General features: G+C 54.7%; 1 protein-coding gene across 1 annotated transcript in view; it reads left to right on the top strand.

Moving 5' to 3' along the window:
* Positions 1-5,170: 5,170 nt before the first annotated feature.
* The window catches only part of BCAN (brevican), a gene marked incomplete at both ends in the record, with an annotated part of 38,983 nt that continues 24,447 nt past the window's right edge, over positions 5,171-19,706 (top strand). The window contains 6 exon segments of the mRNA XM_081341026.1: positions 5,171-5,527; positions 6,718-6,910; positions 13,202-13,300; positions 13,802-13,903; positions 14,262-14,452; positions 14,951-15,213. Of these exon segments, the coding sequence (XP_081197152.1) occupies positions 5,171-5,527; positions 6,718-6,910; positions 13,202-13,300; positions 13,802-13,903; positions 14,262-14,452; positions 14,951-15,213 (1,205 nt within the window).

Raw genomic sequence — 19,706 nt, forward strand, 5'->3', positions numbered from 1 at the left:
AAAAGAAACAGACCCAACAAAAGAGGAGGTGGAGTTGCATTATATATAAAAGATCACTACACCTCTACAGAAATACACAAAACCAAAGATGAAAACCTCCTAGAATCTATATGGGTCAATATAAAAGGGGGGAAATATTGCTATAAGTGTATACTACACCCAACCAATCAGAAGTACTAAATTAACTCTTTGCCAACCAGTTAAGAAATGTATGTAGGAAACATACCACAGTAGTAATGAGAGGCTTTAACTACCCTGATATCAACTGGGGGACAAACTCTGCAGCAAGTGGGAGATTGAATAGGTTCCTAACCAACTTAGCTGACAACTTTGTCTTCCAAAAGGTAGAAGAGGGAACTAGAAGTAAAGCTATATTGCAGCTAATTCTTATTAATGGAGAAGAAATGATAGAGGCAGTTGAAGTTGCTGGAACTTTGAGGGAGAGTGACCATGTCATATTAGAATTCAATATAATGCAAACATAAGCAATGGAACACAATCCAGCCAGTGTCTTAAACTTCAAAAGAGCTGTTTTTAACAAACTCACAGAGAACCTAAGGAAAAAAATCAATGGATGAAAATTCTAAAGGGGAAAACACCGCAAGAAGCATGGGAAACTTTGAAAAATATTATCATAAAAGCCCAGTCCAGCACAATACCACTGAAAAAGAAAAATAAAAAATCCAAGAAGAAACCAGCATGGTTGCACATAGATCTCTCTGATAAACTGAAAGACAAAATGGAGAGTGGGACACATAACTAAGACAGAATATCAGCAGATAGCCTGAATCTGCAAAGATGAAGTCAGAAAAGCAAAGGCTCAGAGTGAACAAAGACTTGCAGCAAAAGTAAAAGATAATAATAAAAAAGTTTCTTTCAACATTTAAATAACAAGAAAAAAATCAAGGAAACAGTCGGTCCTCTTAAGAGAGAAGATGGCAAAGAAGTAACAGGCAGTACAGAGAACGCAGAGCTACTTAATTCATTCTTTGCATCAGTCTTCAAACAAAAAGAAACTATAGCCCAGGGGTCGGCAACCTAAAAAAGGAAAAGAGCCACTGGGAACCGGTTCCATCACAAATTAAAAAAAGTGGGAGCCGCGTGCGTGTATCCATGCCCGCGCATGTGCAAAAAACATTTTTTTGTGCATGCGCGGACGCGCACGGTTGCCATTTTTTTTAAGTGAGATGGAACCGGTTCCCGGTTGCCCGACGGCGATGGCAACCAGGAAGCTGCCGCGGCCCGTCTGCAAATCTGCCGATGGCTTTCGGCAGATTTGCAGATGGGCCGCGGCAGCTTCCTCAAAGAGCGGCGCCGCTGCCCCTTCGCGCAGAGGTACGCGCGCACCTCTCCAAAGGTTTGGGGAGGTGCGCGTGCACCTCCGGTCGTTCGGAGAGGTGCGCGCGCACCTCTCGGAATGGGCAGCGGCGCCGCTCTTTGAGAAAGCTGCCGCGGCCCGTCTGCAAATCTGCCGAAAGCGGCAGCTTTGCAGACGGGCCGCGGCAGCTTCCTCAAAGAGCGGCGCTGCTGCCCGTTCGCGCGGAGGTACGCGCGCACCTCTCCAAAGGTTTGGGGAGGTGCACGCGCACCTCCGCCCATTCGGGGAGGTGCGCGTGCACCTCTCCAAACGGGCGGTGCCACTCTCCATTTGGGGAGGTGCGCGCGCACCACTGCCCATTCGAAGAGGTGTGCGCACACCGGGCGGCTGGGAGCCGCAGGAGACGGCTCAAAGAGCTGCATGCGGCTCCGGAGCCGCGGGTTGCCGACTCGTGCTATAGCCCAACATATCAAAACAGTAAAAGATAGAGTAGAAAAAAAATAAGAAAGAAAATACTTAAGAGAACACCTATTTGATCTTGATTAATATAAATCACTGGGACCTGACATTCCAGAGTTACGAAGGAGCTGGCAGATGTTATCTCAGAAACATTGTACCACATCTTAGAAAAATCCTGGAACACCTGGGAATTACCTGAGGATTGGAAAAGAGCTGAAGTGGTTCCCATCATCAAAAAGGGGGGGGGGAAACAGACCCAGGAAACTACAGACCAATCAGCCTGACATCAATACCTGGGAAGATACTAGAAAAGATAATAAAAAAAACAGATCTGCGAACATCCAGAAACAAAGTTATAATTAAAAGCCAGCGTGGATTTGTTAAAAATAAATCATGCCAAACCAATCTTATTTCATACTTTGACAAAGTGACTAAATTAGTAGACCAGCAAAATGCTGTGGACACAGTATACTTAGACTTCAGCAAGGCATTCAACAAAGTAGACCACAACCTAGCTAGAAAAATGTGGGATAGACAGCATCACCACCACCAGATGGCTGACAAACCGTACTCAGCGAGTCATCCTTAATGGTACTGCATCTACATGGAGGGAAGTAAGCAGTGGGGTGTCACAAGGCTCCGTCTAGAGGCCCAGGACTCTTCAATATCTTCATAAATGACTTAGGTGAGGGAATGGAAGGGGAACTCATCAAATTTGCAGATGACATAAGCTGGCAGGAATAGCCAACTCCAGAAAACAAGCTCAGGATCCAAAAATATCTTGACAGATTTGAACAATGGGCCCTAACGCCATGAAATTTAATGTGGAGAAAAGCAAGGTTTTACATCTCGGCAGGAAAAAACAAAGGTACGAGCGGTGGTGGGATTCAAATATGTGAACAACTGGTTCTCTGTGTGGATGCCACTTCCAGAAGTCCATTCTGTTGGCAGGAGGGCAGAGGTCAACCTCTAGGCCCCTTAGTTATGGGGTGCCTCAGGGGTCGGTACTCTCGCCCTTCCTGTTCAACATGTATATGAAGCCACTGGGTGAGATCATCCGTGGTTTCAGGGTGAGGTATCATCAATATGATGATGATACCCAGCTTTTCATCTCCACCCCAAACCAACCCAGCGATGCCCTCGATGTGATGTCCCGTTGCCTGGAAGCGGTACGGATTTGGATGGGGAAGAACAGGCTCCAGCAAAACCCGGCCAAGACTGAGTGGCTTTACGTACCGGCATCTCGACTTGTCCAAGAGGTTCCATCTTTGGTTATGGGAGGAGAGGTGTTACCTCCCATTGATAGGGCACGCAATTTAGGCGTCCTCCTGGACTCACAACTCAGTTTTGAAGATCATATTGGAATCGTGGCCAGGGGGGCATTTGCCCAGGTTCACCTGGTGCACCAGTTGCGCCCCTATCTGGACCGAGATGCCCTACGTATGGTCACTCATGCACTCGTTACCTCCCGGATAGATTACTGCAATGCTCTCTACATGGGGCTGCCCTTGAAGACCACCTGGAGGCTCCAGCTGGTGCAGAATGCGGCCGCGTGGGTAGTGATGGGAGCATCCCGATACTCCCATATTACACCCCTCCTGTGTGAGCTGCATTGGTTACCGGTTGTCTTCTGGTTGAGATTTAAGGTGCTGGTACTTACCTTTAAAGCTCTACATGGCCTAGGCCTGGGATATTTGCAGGACCGTCTGCTGCCGGGAACGACTTCCCATTGCCCAGTGTGCTCACACAGAGAGGGCCTCCTCAGGGTGCCGTCGGCTAGACAATGTCTGCTGGCGACCCCCAGGGGAAGGGCCTTCTCTGTGGGAGCACCAGCCCTGTGTAACCAACTCCCCCTTGAGCTCCGGATGGCCCCAGATCTCTAGTCCTTTCGCCGCGGCCTTAAAACTTTCCGTTTTCATCAGGCTGACCTGGACCGACGACAGGGTTTTTTAAAATGTTTTTTAATTTTTAATTGTTTAGTTTAACTTATTTATTGCGGCTGTTTATTTAATTTCTTTTAACTTTTGTATTGTTGTTTTTATTGTTGTTAGCTGCCCTGAGTCCTTCGGGAGATAGGGCGGCATATAAGTCCAATAAATAAATAAATAAATAAATAAATAAAGAAAGAAAGAAAGAAAGAAAGAAAGAAAGAAAGAAAGAAAGAAAGAAAGAAAGAAAGAAAGAAAGAAAGAAAGGAGAGAAGCAACCTGGAACTAAGAAATTTCCTAATAGTGAGAACAATTAAGCAGTGGAACAGCTTGCCACCAGAAGTTGTGGGTGCTCCATCACTGGAGGTTTTTAAGAAGAGACTGGACATTCACTTGTGTGCTTGAGGAGGGGGTGGGACTCTAGAAGACCTCCAAGGTCCCTTCCAGCTCTATTCTGACTGACTGACTGACTGATTGATTGAGAGGTGGGGATGATCTTTCCTGGGCAGCACCCGGTGTGAGACACATCCCCCCCCCAGCTGAATCATGCACAGCCAAACCAGGCTGCTGTAGCCGCCAGACTGGAAAGACTAAAATGAGGCCTGAGCAGAACAAATTAAACAGTGATATATTTCCCGGCCACTGTAGCATTTCAGAGGCCAGTGGAGGAAGAAGCCGGACGTGTGCCTTTCTCTGTGGAAAAAGTGCCCTGCAGCGCCCCCCCCCCCCAGTGATTGCAGGGACTCAGTCCGCCCTCTCGCCATCACTCAGACTGGGAAATGTGGAGGTGGGCCCATTGCCGCCTTCAAGGGGACTCGCCACTTCCTCGGATGCTTGGCCTGAAGTGGCCGCGAGAGCCATCTGCAAGCCCCCCATGCCGGCCTCCCCCCCCCGTCTCCTGGCTGAGGTCTTCCCTTCCTCTCAGCTGAGCGGGGCCCCTCTTCTCTGAATAAAATTCTGACCCCGGGGGCCAGGGGGAGTTAATCCAGAGTTCCTCTGGTTGTGCTGAGCATGAGTCGGTGTCCTTAGGGCCCAATCCACCCCCTTCTTTGTCTCCAGATCTGGATCTGCAGGATCCAGGCCTCGGCTTCTCTGGAGGGCTCAACAGGAGCAGCTTTGGGCTTAAAGCTCTGCTCCGGAGAGTCACCACCCGGCTGGGGCCAAATTCCATCTGGCTTCCTAAGATGCATCATCCCCTCCCTGAAGAAGGGTGTAGTACCCGCTGGGGGAAGCAGGGAGAGGGCCGCCAGCCCTTTGCTCCCTGCCTGGGGACGTGTCTGGAGGGCCCGTCCTGACCTTTCTCCCCCATCTGAGGGGCAGCTGATAAGAAAGTCCAAAGAGTTCAAGACTGCGAGACGGCACTCCCCCTGCCCCTCCCCCACTCCCCCAATGAATCATGCAAGAAAGGGGGAAGAAAAGGCTCGGGCTGAGCAGAGCAACTTGACTCTTGCAACGGGCAAACCCCATGACCAAGCACACGGCCTTTCGGAGGGCCTGCTCACTGCGGGCGCTCAAGTCCCCAGGGCTCCTGGATCAGGTCCCTGGAAGCTTGTATGGCTGCCTGGAGGAGGCCCCTCTCCCCTGGGAAGCCGAGGAGCCCCCTTGGAGGGTGGAGGGCAGCCTGGGCCCCGGCCAGGAAGGGGCTTCCCAGGAAGCAGCCAGGAAGAAGGGCAGCTGCGGACGCCGAGCCCTGAGCCTGAAGGGGCGGGACAGGAAGGACGAAGAGGCCACCCCGGCAGGTGAAGCCAGTGATGGGCAGCTGCTGCTCGGGCAGGCTCACGGCAGAGCCCAAGCCAGCAACAGGGTGAAGCAGTGCCAAAAGGTAAGGGCAGGAGGGTCCAGCCATTTGGGGGGAGGGCAGGTTGCTGCCACGAGGACAGCCTGTCCTCCCCGGCACAAGGCTGAGTCCCCAGGAGAACCTCACCCCACCTGCTGGAAAGCCAGTAAGCCCGTCCACCATTGGCTTGCTGGATGAGCAGACGAGGGGAGGCAGAACCGAAGAATCTGCAGCAGCCCAGGGGCTTCCTGGCTTGCGCCTCGGAGCAGCCAGGCAACGGCAAGGAATGAGACCCTCTCCCTTCTGCCCCCCAGAGACGCAGGAGGGCTCCCCACTTTGCACGAGTTCCAATCTTCCCTGGAACTGATCACTTTAAGAGAGGGTCCCCATCCTTCCACCTTAGTTTTGTGGCCTCTCTTTGTGCATGTGTGGAAGCTGATCTGGAGCTGCTAAAGCTGGTTTTCGGCTTATCTGGCTGCCATTCTGACAAGCAAGGGACACACACACACACACACACACACCCCTGTTATCCTGCTGTGCTCTTCCCAACAGAGCATGCAAACCATGGCTTCAAGGATGGCCTGGTCACCGATCTGCTTGGGCACAATTCCCCCGCCCCCTTTCCTCTGACTTTTCCTCCAAGCGTCCATCTGGGCCAGCCGAGCGTGTGACGCTTGGTAGCAATTTCTCCCCTCCCGGGGAGGGAGACAGAGGCCAGCCGCAGAGGAGGCGCCTTCCTTCTCCCATTCATCGCTGTCTTGATTGGTGGATTTTACAGCCCCAGCACCGCTCAGCCGAGGCAGTTCCTGAAAGGCCCCCAGAGGCCTCCCTGGGGTTCACCAGGGACCCCAGCCTCTGCCCTTATTTCCCACCCTCTTCAGTCTCTGGGGACAAGGACCCACATAGTTTTCTGCATCTAAGCCGGACCTGGGTCAAACCCACTTCCCCCACTCCGGGCTGGGGAGAAGAGGCCCCCGTTGCTATCCTCCTATTTGGGTCCAAATAATTGCTCCATGTGGACAACACACACACATACACAATAGTGGGAGGGAGCCCGGGATGCTCCGGTCCCAGAGCCTTCCTGGGCCAAGGCGAGGGGCAGGAGAAATCTCAGGGGTTGTGCCTAACTCTGCTTGCCTCCAGCAGGTCAATCGTGCCCTCCAGAGGGGCTGGCAGGGCTTCCTCGCCAACATGCACAGACTGCCACTGATGCGCTTGGCTTCCCTGCCCACCAGCAGACGGTGACAAGCCGGTTTCTGCAGGCAGCCCACAGCAGGAACAGAGCAGACCCCAGACCCTCCCTGGAGCTTCCGGACAGTCTCTTGGACAGGCCACCCACAAATGGCCCCAGCGAGAAGGGAGCCCAGCTTCTTGCACAGGGAGGACTTTCCTGTCGGAGTGAAGAACAACCGCTGCCTGCCTTCTCTGGTGGGAGCTGCTCCAACCTTCTCCCGTCCCCGGACGGGAGAGGAAGGCAGCCCAGAAGGCAAGCAGACTCAAGACACTCATGTGCAGCCTGGTTTGTGGACCCAGGTTCTCACCTGTTGATAAGCCAGGATTGGGCAGCCACATGGACAACCCAGCTCAAGCAGGCTTGTGAAGAGCAATGGCCTGTTTCTTCTGCAGAGTCCTCCTCATACTGATCTCCCTCACCACCACCTGCCCACCTCTTTGGCACTTGGCCAGCTGCAGGCATCTTGGCCAGATCCTCAGGGGTGTCCAGGACTTGGTCTTGGGATGTGTGATGTTGAGGGGAAAAGAGAAGGGCACGAGGGACTTCTGCCCTTCAGGCAGCATCATCAATAAAAGAATGAAAGATTTGCTCCGCATTCTAGAATTGCAGAGACCATGGAAAGCCCTCCCGCCTTGGAGGAGGAGGAGGTCTTCAAAGCACGGTGCCCACAGAGGTGCCCACTAGTCTGTCCCTCTCTCTTGTCTTCGGCAGAGATCTTGGTCCTGGCATTTCTCACAAGACCAGAGAGCGTCCAAGCTGGCTGAGCTCATTGGGGTTCAGTGAGAGCAGAAGCCCATCCCGGGGCAGCCAGTTGGGTGGAGGGTCCTTTCACACTGACTGATTCTGGATCTAGGGTGTTATGTGAAGGCGGTCTGTGCCTTGCAACCAAGGTTACTGGCCTGGCTGCGACCTGAGGTAGCCAAAATGCAGCTGCCGTCCACAGGCCATCTCAGCGTCTTCACGATTTATCTACCCTGCCCGAGGAAGGACAAATATAAACCAATGCAATTTAAAAAGCAGGATACTGCACATGGGGGCCAAACCAGCCTGCCCCCCACCCAAGACCAGTTGCCAAAGAGGCCAAGAGAGGGAGCCGAGGCCACTCTTGCCAAGCACTCCTGCCAAAGAGCTCTGAGTTCTGCAGGTTCTGCCCTGCTGAAATGCCACCAGGCTCCGCTGGGTTGAGCACTGCCAGGAAAGATGCCAAAGGCGGGAGGGCGAAGCTGGGCCAAGCGCTGGACCCACCTGGAAGCAAGCGAGGGAGCCCAGGCTAGACCAGCAGCACAGACGGAGGACTCACCACCACCACCCCAGCAGACTTGGCCCTGAATTTAGCGCAGTTCACCTTCACACAGAAATCTGCTAAAAATGTACTGAGGACAAAAGGGCACCCATAGATAAAGCATATGGCAGCATAAAGGTTAATCAAGGCACCGAAGCTGATCCCTTCACAGGGGCCAACCAGATGAAAGGAGGAAAGCGGAACGGAACAAAAATGGCCACAGACACCTCTTGGCGGCTGGGGGGGTTAGAGGTCCCTTGGGGAGGCACCCTGGGATGCAGAGACCCTTCAGGGGGCAGCTAGATAGAGATCTTATGGCAAAGTCCAAGTGCGCTGGAATGGCAGGATGATTCCTTCCCACAGATCCCCCTGTGTAATCATTTTAAAGCTTCACAAGGAGGGCTGGACTGTGTGGCCAACAAGGGCCTCTCACTGCAATTCCCATCGTATATCCAGGCGCTTCAGGTACCCTTTGAGCTCCGAGGCTTCCCTGTTCTGCAGTGGCTATAATTGGGAAACTGCCACGCCCGGAAAGCAGCCCGTTTTGTGAAATGGCCTCTGGATGCCATTTCAAATCCTGGCTGCAAGCCTCCAAAACCGCCGGTGCCACCCCTGAGCTGGCTGAACTGGCAGGGAGGCCCGGAATGCAGGCACAGAGGCCGCCAACTTGCTTCCCCTTCTCTCTCCCCCCCCCAATAAAATGCACATTGCACAGAGCGGTTCAGAGCTCTGCCAGGCAGAATCGAGTCCCGGCTGATGCCTCCAATTCCAGGAAGAGTCATCATCCCAGCTGTGGGAGGTGGGGGGGGAGGACACTGGTTGCCATGTTTTGGGGGGGCATATGGAGGATCAGGATTGGGAGAGAAATGTGCCCACGGCTGCTAGTGTGACGGGGGGGGGGCTCTGGAGGTGGGCTATTGACTGCTGCTCCCCTCTCCCAACAAGAGAAGCAGGATCAAGGAAAGGGGGGGGACAAAAGGGGGAGAGGCTACCCTGGCCACATCTTTTGCAGGGTGGGAATATCCTGTTACCCAAGAGGCCTCCTTGCCCTCCAGTCCGACCCGACCGCATTGTGGCCAAGACGAAACAGGGACCCCCAGACAGCCAAATTTGCAGGCCCCCCCCTCATTCCAGGGAGGGGTCTTTGAGAGGTCCAAGAGGCACGTCCTCTGGGGGGGGTGTTTCCTGTGACTGCTGCTCTCAGACCCCCCCCCTTTCCAGAGAAGATGGATAACTGGGAATGCCCCTGGCTGGGTCAGCTGACCCATAGTCATCCTTAGTGTGACCCCACCAGGACAGCCCCCCCCCACTGGCAGATGGAGGATCTAGGAGCCTTTGCAGCTGCAATGGGAATCCTGGAACCCAGAGCAGGACCCCCTTCCTGGAGGTAGCCTGTCCTTTCCAGGGTCTGAAGCAATCCTTGAGCAGAAGGAGGTGGAGGGGGAATTTTCTTAGCTTCTGGAGCCCCCCAGCTTTGCTGCCTGCTCAAGACAGCCATGGTGACTGCAGGAGTCAGGATGAGTCCCCGTCACAGCCCAAGTTGACCAACCAAGTGCAGTGGCAGAGGTGCGCAGACTTTTGCACGTGGGGCATGCCTGTCATGCTTGAGCCCAGAGGTTGCACTTCTGGCTTGATTTGAGGCATCATCATTCGCTCAGCGCAGGGCTCCAGAGGCCAGCTGGCCGGCCATCCGCAGTGGGCGCTCCTGTGGTTTTGGTGTTCCTTGCTGAGTCTGCATCTCCAGGCCTTTCACTCTCCTGTACGAATGATCTCATGTGTGGAAGCCTAAGCCAGCCTGGGGATGTCTTGGGAGGCCTCCAGGTTGCCATGGAGAGCCAGGATAGAAACTGGGTTTGTTGGTCTGGGGAGGAAGAGGAGGAGGAGGATGCCACGTCCACACCAGCCTCTTTACAACGAGTGCATCGCTCCAAACCACAAAGCCAAGAAACTCAGAATTTCCAACTTTAAACAATATTCTTTAGTCACAAGAAAGGATAATGCTTGTACGATGCTTTTGTTGTTTAGAATCGTAGGGCTCAGAATCCAACCCCATGTCCTGAACAGGGATCCTCAGACCACTTCAGATTGAGGGCTGTGTGTCCTTTGCTTGCAGCCTTCTTGGATGGAGCCACCATCATGCCAGGAGGGAGGCTGCCCTCCCTCCCTCCCTCCTCCTCCTCCTCCTCCTCCACAGACAGGAAACCTCTCCTTTCAAGGCCTTACAAAGCAGCAGCAGGCAAAGGGACAGGAGGTGGAACCACACTGGGAAGAGTCCCAGGGAACTTCAGACCCACCTGAGGCTGGAGGAGGAAGGCAAAAAGGCCTGCAAGAGAGGGCTTTGGAGTCTCTCCCCAGCAGGAGGAAGCCCAGGGCACTGGGGAAATCCCCCTTTGTCCTTTCCAGCTTGGAGACCCTGAATTCTATTCCTGCCTGAGGCCCAAAGCCAGCTGGTGACCTTGGGCCGGTCCCCCTCTCACAGCCCTGGGAAGGAGGCAATGACAAGCCACCAAGGAATTTCAGGGACCTGTCTGGCTGGTGGCCAGGAGTCAACATGAAGTGCATGAAGGCACACAAAGGCACATGCATGCACACAAACCAGACACAAAAGGCAAGGATTTGGCAAAGAGATGAACTCTTTTATCCAAAAGACTCAAAGAGGAGGGGAGACTGCAGCGTCAGTGCAATGAGCAGACCCTTCTGATAAACCCCCGGGCTCCCTCTGGGGGGGATGAATCCCGCTTATTGCTCTGGTCCCCAAACTCCCCGGCTCCTGCCTGCTCCTGCACTGGGCTCCTGCACTGTCCTCAGAAGTGCTGACGGGGGGGGGGGGCAAGCAAGCAAGCTGTGGCTGCACGTGCAATTCTCACGCGCTCCTCTGGAGGAGCGGAGGGTCAAGCCGGCATCAGCAGAGCTCCTTTTGCTCAGCCTCCATCAGCTTCGCCGTCCCCAAGACAGGGCTAAAGCTCCTTGCAGTCCAGGCCCCTGGCCAAGCACAGTGGGGACCGAGAACCGCTTTCAGCCCCCGCCCCCCACTGCAGTTGGGAGCACTTGGAGCAGCTATAAAATGGCTGAGGGGGGGCATCCGCCTCAACAGCCTAGACCCTTCCTCCTTTTGGAAGACCTGAAGGCCGCAGGGGTGAAGCAATAACCGAGGCATCCTGACAGGAAGCTGTCACCATTGCTCAGAAGCAAAGTGCATGTTTTCCATTTAGGACTCGGCTGTGAGGGGCAGCGAACTTTTCTCAAAATTGGCTGCCTTTGGGCTCCATTGTAAGTGGAAACACAAGTCGGAGGAGGAGGGCACAGTAGGGTAATGAGCTGCAGCTGCTCCTCCAGTGAGCAGAGAGCCTGGCTCCTTCTCCCAGATGGAAAGATCTGGGCACTAATGGGAAAACGGCCAAGCCCTGCTGTGGCTTTGGGGCCGTGCCTGCCTCTGGGGTGTGTCGCCACCCAGGCTGGGAGCCCTTGTGCCCACCTGGGCGCTGCTGGTGGTCTGAAGCAGCAGCGGGGAAGGGCCCTTGTGGTAGAGCCAGTCTCATAGGCCATGATCTTCCCACATATGGAGAAGTTAGTCTTCTGAACCCTCAACTCTCTTTTCTGAGCAGATGCACATTCCTGGATCAGTCTCATCTGAAACCGGATGGCAGTGGCATCACGGGTTGGGGGTCAAAAAAAGAAAGGTGGAGACAGAGAACAGCCATCATTGTCAACACGAGTGCAAGAGAGGCAGGACCTTCGTTCCGCCATCTTGCTTTTTTTACCCCTCCCCCAAACGCTCTTTGGTCTGGCAATCCAGGTGCAAGCGGATCAAACTGTCCTTGGAGATCCCAGGCTCAAGATTATATAAACTTTTCCTATAGAGTTGTATTTAAAAAGTTTCCATGTTTGTTATTTCTCACATGAGAGATATCAAGATTTAAAACGTAAGGGGAACGCTGACATTCCTGAACTCCGAGAGCTAATTGGTGAAACCAGTTGAGCCCTGAGATTTGAAAGAGGCCCTGTCCTTCTGAGGAAAACTAATTCTTAACCAAAGTTACTAGGATCTTCTGACTCCCCACCGAAGCATCGAAGGAGCCAGAGGCCCAGCCCTGTCCTGCTGCCGCTGCCGGAGAGGCCTTCCAGGCGAGTTTCTGGAGTTGCACAATCTTGGAAAGGAAGTCTTAGGAAGACATAAAATTAGCCACATAAGCCTGTCTTCATTAACAGTTCTGAGTGTGGTCAGGAAGATGGGAATGCCTGTTGAGGCTGGCTTCTCTTGAACGTTCCTCTCAAAATCTCAGTCCGAGGGTCTTTTTGCTCGTTTCTGGTCAGGAGGAACAGGAGTAAAACATCCATAAGAGATGTCCGCATCCCAAGCCAGGCTGAGGTCCTGATCCCCTGTGGCATCATTGATGTCAGGCACCGTCCATTACACACACACACACACACATGACTGCTCAATGTTCTCACCGAGAACAAAGAGTCTTTCCATTCCAGCTCCTAAATGGGGTTCCCGGTGTGTGTGGTTCAGCTCTCCCTGGCCAGGAATGGCTGGGCCCCTCACTGGGGGCTCCTTCTGCAAGCACCCCAAGCAAGCTCTCTGCTCCTTTGGGGGGAGTATAAGCCTATTTAAACAAGCAGCTCCCCAGTTTGTGGCCTCCAGGGAAAGACATCCTCAGGCTTCAGCTCCTTATCCAACCCATCCCTCCATGCAGACACAGCCTCCCTCATTCAGAAGCAGAGCTGGCACCATTCCAGGCAAGATAGTCCCATTCCTTCCTGGGAACGGGTCATTGAGGGGGGGCGGGGTGTGTGTCTGAGGGGGGGAGCTTTTGGACATACTCCTCTAAGCTCATCCCTTGAAGAAAGAGGGGCCTCTTTCTCCTCACCCCCAGACTGAGAAGGCTGTTAGTCGATGCTGTTGAAAGCTGCTGAGAGACCCAGCACAATCGACCGTCACTTCCTTCTGCCTCTTCCAGCAGGAGCTCATTTAAAAGGGGCAAACAAGGCTGGATCAGTTTCCAGACCAGGCCTAAAGGATATTTCTGAGACCGCGGCAGGATTTCTTTCAGACTGGGTCTCTCTTTGCCTCTGTAAAGACCTGGGGGACTTTGCTACAAAGAGGTGCATCTACAGTCATTCCCCCTTGGCTAAGTTGAATGAGCCGAGATACCTGGTTCTGTAGCCCAGAGAGCTGTCAGGTTCCCATCCGTGCCCTCAGGCCAGGGACACCGAAAGCTGGCCAAAGAACTGGACCAGATGATGCTCTGGGCGCTTGGCATGGGCACAAGCGGAGTGCAAGTTGGCATGAAGAGGCCAGGTGCCCTACAGAGTAACACTGAGAGGGCCAAAACAGGATGTCCAAATGGCTGAAAAGCTTTGCTGGACTCTCTGTGTACCCTTCTGTGCTCCAGTGAGTGTCCGGTCAGAGTAAAACTTCACTTCTGCTCTGTTTCTGCTGGTTTTGTTGTTTGGAACTCTTCAGTAAAATTCAAGATGCTGCATTGGAAGCCATCAGCTATTTTCAAATAAGATGATGGAAGCTGACTAAATTGATCCAGAAGCAGAAGCCAAGTCAGAACATTGTGGGTCTCTCTCCCTCCCCACCTTTCTCCTCCATGGGGGGGGGGTCGGCCTCTTTTCTGAGTTATTTGAATGCTAAGGTCTTATGGGTTGAAAGTTACTACCAGCCCATCTCAGGAGCCCCACCCCCATCTTCCTGAGGGAAGTCAAGGGAGAAGAGAAAAGAGGGCAGAGCTGTCTGTATATTCCTTTTCAAAGGCTCACTCCTGTGTGTCCTGTTCTTCCTTTCTCCACCCAGGCCCTCCGGGGCGGACTTGGCCCCTCAAGGTCCACGAAGGGGGTGGGAAGGAGTGGGCTCTCTTCCTCGTGGCTGTCAAGTCGGCAGAAGGGGCCGCGCCCGGTCCGTATGGGATGAATTAAGGAAGGGTTTTGGATGTCCTGCTTTGGGGGGAGGAGGAGGAGGAGGAGGAGGAGGACCCATTGCGCCCACTCGTGTCGTATGTGGAGGGAGCGGAGGAGGTGGCGGCTTTTGACAGATGACCGGGCCCCGATCCACGAGACGTGCGGTCGCTTCCAAGAAGGGAGGAGGGAAGAGCTGCTCCTGCCCCCCACCCCGGTGGCCCACGGGGGGGCTCCCTGCCCACTTGGGATCAGCTGCCAGGGACGGGCGAGCCAGCCAGAGACGCGGGAAGGAAGTTGTCCCTCCGCTCTCAGAGGGTGAAAGCGGCTCTTGAGCCATCAGCCTCCGGGCGCCCCAGAGCCCACCTTTGGCAGAGGCTTCCGCCCGCCCGAAGGGAAAGGCTCCGAAACCATCCGGGGCGGGAGGGGTCAAGCGCGGCTCAGCAGCCCGCTCGGTGGCGGCCGCGACGTCCTCCGCGTCTGCCGGGAGAAGCAGAGGGGGACGCTACGCGAACCAGGCAAGAGCAATTGCCCCGGCGGGGGGGAGGGGGTGACGCGAGAATAGTAAGCCTGCAGTGGGAAGAGGCTCCAGGCGGCCGCAAGAACCACCCGGCCTCCTCCGCCCCTCCCGGTCCCCTTTCGCCTTCCCCACAAAATGCTCATTCACTGGCGCTCCGGGTTCCAGGAGCGCAGAATTTGGCCCTGGATCCTGATGCGGCCGTGAACGGAATCAAAACGCGGGGTGGGGGGTGGGGAATGTCCACGATCGGAGCAACCGAGCAACATTCCCTAGGAAGACGATCCCCTCTCCCCGCTTGGCCGCGCGCCCAGCTGTTTCTGCCCCTCCTTGACCGGCATCCGTGTGCAGCAGCTGGACCCTCCAGAACCGCCGGACACCCAGGGGAACCTCGGACCCGGTCCCTGGACTCCCCTTGGATTGCTTCCAGGCGCTCCTCCCTGGTTGGCTGCCTTTCCACCGGCGCCCCTCCGTGCGGCGGCTTTCGACCTGCCCTCCCCGCCGCACCCCTGACTTGAACCGGGTCCGCAGCGGGGCGAGCGGGGGCGGGGGGGGGCGCCGCACTCCGGCACCTGCGATCCGGCGCAGCCCAGCAGACGGGGCGCGGGGCGAAGGGGCGGGGCGAGGAGAGGAGGGGCGGAGCGGAGCGGGGCGCGCTGCCCCCCCCCCGGCCGTCCCGCCGCTCCTCCTGCCCGGCCGGGCTTCCAGCGCCGCAGTTCTGCACCGCAGTGGCCACCGCAGCGCCAGGGCCGCTCTCCCGGGGACGCGCGGGCTGCTTCTTCGCGCCCAGGCCGGTGAGTTCCCAACGCGCGCGCTTCTCCGCGCCCAGCGGGGCTCGCTTCGGGGAGGCGGCGGGGCTCACTCGGGCCCGGCTGAACGGCAGGTCGGGCTGCCCCAGGTGCGGAGCGTCTTCCGCGTGTCCGCCTGGACCGAGGCGGGGAGATGGCGGGGGGGGGGGCTGTCCGAGCTGCCCGGCCGCGGCGGGTTTGAAGCCTGAGGTCCGGGCTGCAGGGGGTGACCCGGGAGGGCGTTGGGATTCTTGGGGAGCAGCTGAAGTCCGGGGGACCCTCCCTGCTCCCTTCCCTTCTGGCCTCGGGAGCCCGAGAAGGAAAGAAGGAAACGCGCCGGCGTCGAATTCTTCGGGAAACGTCCGAGCAGGGCGGGACTGCCGGCTTTTACTTCCCGAGGCCAGGAGTAAGATATCCAAAGTTAGTCTGCCTCTGAAGATGGAGGCTCTCTTTGCTACCGGGCATTCAAAAGTTCTCCAATAAAACAAAGTATCAATTTAAGAATTGATACTTTAAAATTCAAGTTCTTCTCCTGCTCCACTAATCTATCAAGAAAGCGGGGAGGGGAATCATGTCCTTCCCCTTCATTAAAGAGGCAAAGGTTTCCAATTGTCCAGCATTCTTTGTGGCAAGCACATTTTTTCATTTCCTTGAGAAATTTCGAAACGCCCTGCCCCAAGAACCTGGCGGTTTCTGCAGTGTTTTACTGGTGGGCTTTTCATTTTAGGAAGGGATTTGGTCCTACAAGCAATCTCTACCTCCCCTTCTGGTTTTTTATTTTGTTTGTAAAGAAAATATCCTATTGGCTGCAAATATTGCGAGCCATCCTGAGCCAGGGAGAACAGGGTCACTGCTGGGTTTCCGAATTAGAGGATCCCATAGATCTCTTCAAATAGGTCTCCCCACGCCCTGTGCTTGCATTGGGAGCATCACAACCAGTCCAGGGCTTCACCAGAGTGCAGCTCTCCAGCCCCGGGGAAGGACCAGGAGTGGGAAGCAGCTCCAGAGAAACACCTAAGTTTCCTGTGGAAATCACACCCTGGGCTTCAGGAATGCTGTAACTGAATTAGACCTGCTTTGCCTCTCTAAGAAATGGAATTTAAACTGTTTCTTGTGTAGATGAATGAAACAGAAATGAAGAAATGAAGATTAGCATTGCTGTAGACCAGGGGTGTCAAACTCAAATTCATTGAGGGCCACATCAGCATTGCAGTTGCCCTCAGGGGGCCGGGTGGGTGTGGCCAGGGTGGGCGTGGCTAGAGTGTGTATGGCCTACTGGGTGGGCATGACCAGCTCTACATCGTTCGCATCAAGGGTGCCTATGGGGGCCTGGGCAGGAGTGGGACAGATAGGAGGGTCTCTGGGCCAGGGCCAAGGCAGTGGGGGCCGTTCCCTCACTGTTTCCAGGATGGCTTCGCGGGCCACATGAGACCACTTTGCGGGCCGGATCTGGCCCCCGGGCCTTGTGTTTGACATGTCTGCTGTAGACCATCCCAAAACACCAGTTCAGCCAGCTTCATGAAAACTTGGTGGGTTCCTCCCTTCGGTAACTTCTCCACAGACACCCACATTGGTCCCATCCTCCCCTTGCTGACTGGGAAGTTCTTTGGGCCTTGGCCTCAGTTTCCCCCTCAACTCACTGGGGGCAAGTGTGCAGTGCCAACCCTGGCCATATGCTGCCTGGACCGGTGGCTTGCTCTGGCCAACTATCTGCCTGTGGAAGGGGGCAGCTGAGGGATGGCATCTCGGGTAGCATGGCTGGTGGCGATATTTTAGTTTGGTGATCAAGTAGCTGCATCAGAAAAATAATATTCATCAAGTTGCTTCTTACATCAGCTATGAACAGAAAAAGCGCTGCTGGTGTTTAGTGCCAGACTCATTGGTGTGCTCTGCCCAAGGAGCAGGAGAGGCCATGAAGTTATCTTGGCACCCTCTTTTCCCGTGCCACTCCCAGCGGTGCTAAAAAGGAACCTGGGGCCAGTTTGTGTCCATGTAGCTGCCAGCTCTTCCCATTAGAGACAAATTGAGCTGGGTTTCTCTTTTGTGGGGGGGGGGAGGCAGAGTGGGGGCTATCCTAATCCTAGTCCTCTCTCTTCCTTTCTTTTGTTGATCTCTGTGTTTATTTGGCAAGTAATTTTGGGGGTGCCCCACATAGGCACTTCCACACCCACTTTCTCTGCAAAGACCATTTTCCCAGGCTTGCTGGGAGGGGCTGCTCTGCACTGTGTCCCAGGGAGGTGCTGTCTGCAGTTCTTCCTAAGAGCAGCCTCTGTCGCTGCCGGATGTGTTTTCTAGCACTTATTGTAGACCTTCTCACACTTTGCGTGAAGTTTTTCTTTCCCATGGGCCTGATCCCTGCCTCCAGCAGTAACAGGGAGGGAGAGCCTCTGCCAGGGCCCTCCACTGCTGAGCTCCTTGGAGAGGTGGAGAGCAGGCAGGGCCCTTTGTAGCAGAAGAAGCCGGCAGACAGCTGTGGAGCAGCCCGCCCCCACCCCCAAGGAACCCTGCCAGCCCTCTGGTGAGAGTGCAGTGATGTTGCTCTATGCAGGCCGGCCAAGGACTTTCTGCAGGGGGTGGGGATGTGGCTGCTGGCAGGAAGGAGCCCTCTTCACAAAGGGCTGCTTCTCACCCCCCTCCCAGGGGACTTTCAGTCCCCAAATTCTTTCAAGCAGGCCAAGCAACCTCTCTGCTGCTGTTGCCTGGAAATAACTCATTATGGTCGCCCCCCCCCCCACCCGAGTTCAGTGGCATCAGAGATGCTGGGAAGATGTTTTCTTTTGAAGGCTGGCATTACCTGCTGGAGCAGATTAGAACCTACAGGATCTGAGGCAGTCTACCTCTGAAGTTGGAATCACCAAGCACAAAAGGAGGGAAAGCCGCCCAAGGCCAACTGGGATCCTTGCTGTAGAACCTCATGATTCAGGGGCAAGTGGAAACATTAGGGAGAATTCTCTACGCCTCTTCCCTGGGCTATTGGATTGAATAGTACTGCTAGTTTTCCATACCTCCGTATTCTATTCCACTTTAGGCTAAAATTGTGGCCAGATTTTATGGGGATGACCTTCTTGGGGTTCTGGCTGAATCCCAAGGAGCCTCCTCTCCCCTCCCCTCCCCCCAGAGCCACTGGGGCACATAGCAAGTCCTATCTGGGAAAGGCTTCCTGATCTACAAAAAGATGTTGAGACCTTGGGAAATGTTCAGAGAAGAGCAACTAGGATGATCCAAGGCCTGGAGACTGAAACATACCAACTATGGGACTTGGGTTTGGCTAGTCTAAAGAAAAGAAGAAATAGGGGAGACGTGATAGCAGTCTTCCAGTATTTGAGGGGCTGCCACAAAGAAGAGGGGGTCAAATTATTCTCCAAAGCGCCAGAGGGAAGGACGAGAAACAATGGTTGGAAGCTGACCAAAGAGAGAAGCAACCTGGAATTAAGGAGAAACTTCCTGACAGTGAAGACAATTAACCAATGAAAAACTTGCCTCCAGAAATCATGGGCTCTCCATCACTGAAGATTTTTAAGAAGAGGCTAGACAGTCACTTGTCTGAGATGGTATAGGTTCTCCTGCTTCAGCAGGGCGGGGAGATGGACTAGAAGACCTCCAAGGTCCCTTGCAGCTCTATTCTATTCAGTCTCCTGCCCCAAGTTGGTGGCAGCTGCTGATGCCTGATTTTGATTCTGATCCCTGCAAATTCTTTGGTATCTCCTGGGTTTAAGGAACTGTAAACTGTGGGGGAACTCCCAAACTGGTCCATTTTGCACCAAGCAACTTTCAAACAGGTCCCAGCAACTTCTGAGGATGAGAAGATATTCCAGGCTAACCCCAAACCGTAGTGTATTTGGGGAGTGCACACTTCCCCTCTTGAGTCCATGGCCAAGCTGCTCCATTAATGCCCCAAGAAAGGGGGCCCAACCTGTACCCACAGGCTGCTGCCCAGAGCTCCCTCAACATTCCAGTGAGAGCAGCAGCAGCAGAGTGGCAGGTGGCAGAAAAAGAGGGAGGGGTCCGCATTCAGCCGAAGGGCTTCCCAGAGACTTGAAAAGATCCTGGGCAATGCTCCAGCTTTCCTGGCTGCTGGCCTGGAGTGGCCCGTTGGGCACCGTGAATGGACTCTCTTCAAATGCTTCTACATTTGGTGGACGCAAGAAGAAAAAATACAGGGAATGCATACCAACAAGGGATGGGGGGGGACAGAGATGTGTTCACACACACACACACACACACCCTCCAGGCGTGTTCAGCTTTTCCCACCAGAAAACAGGATGCCCCTTGTATACAGCCCCCCACCCAGAGATCACCCACCTCCACTTTCTCTGAGCCTGGGTAATCTGTGCCTGTTTCTGAAGAGCAGCCAGTTCTCCCTCCCCCCCCCCTGCCGCATTCTGCCTGGCTCAGGTCAGACCCAAAGATTTACAGTCCCCGCTGCTTCCTCTTGCTTCCTCTTCCCCCGAATCGGGTTCGTGATCCACAGGCTTTTCACACCAAGGAGCAGCTCCGGG

The sequence above is a fragment of the Vipera berus genome, assembly GCF_964194415.1.
Source record: "Vipera berus genome assembly, chromosome: 16".
Lineage (NCBI taxonomy): Eukaryota > Metazoa > Chordata > Lepidosauria > Squamata > Viperidae > Vipera > Vipera berus.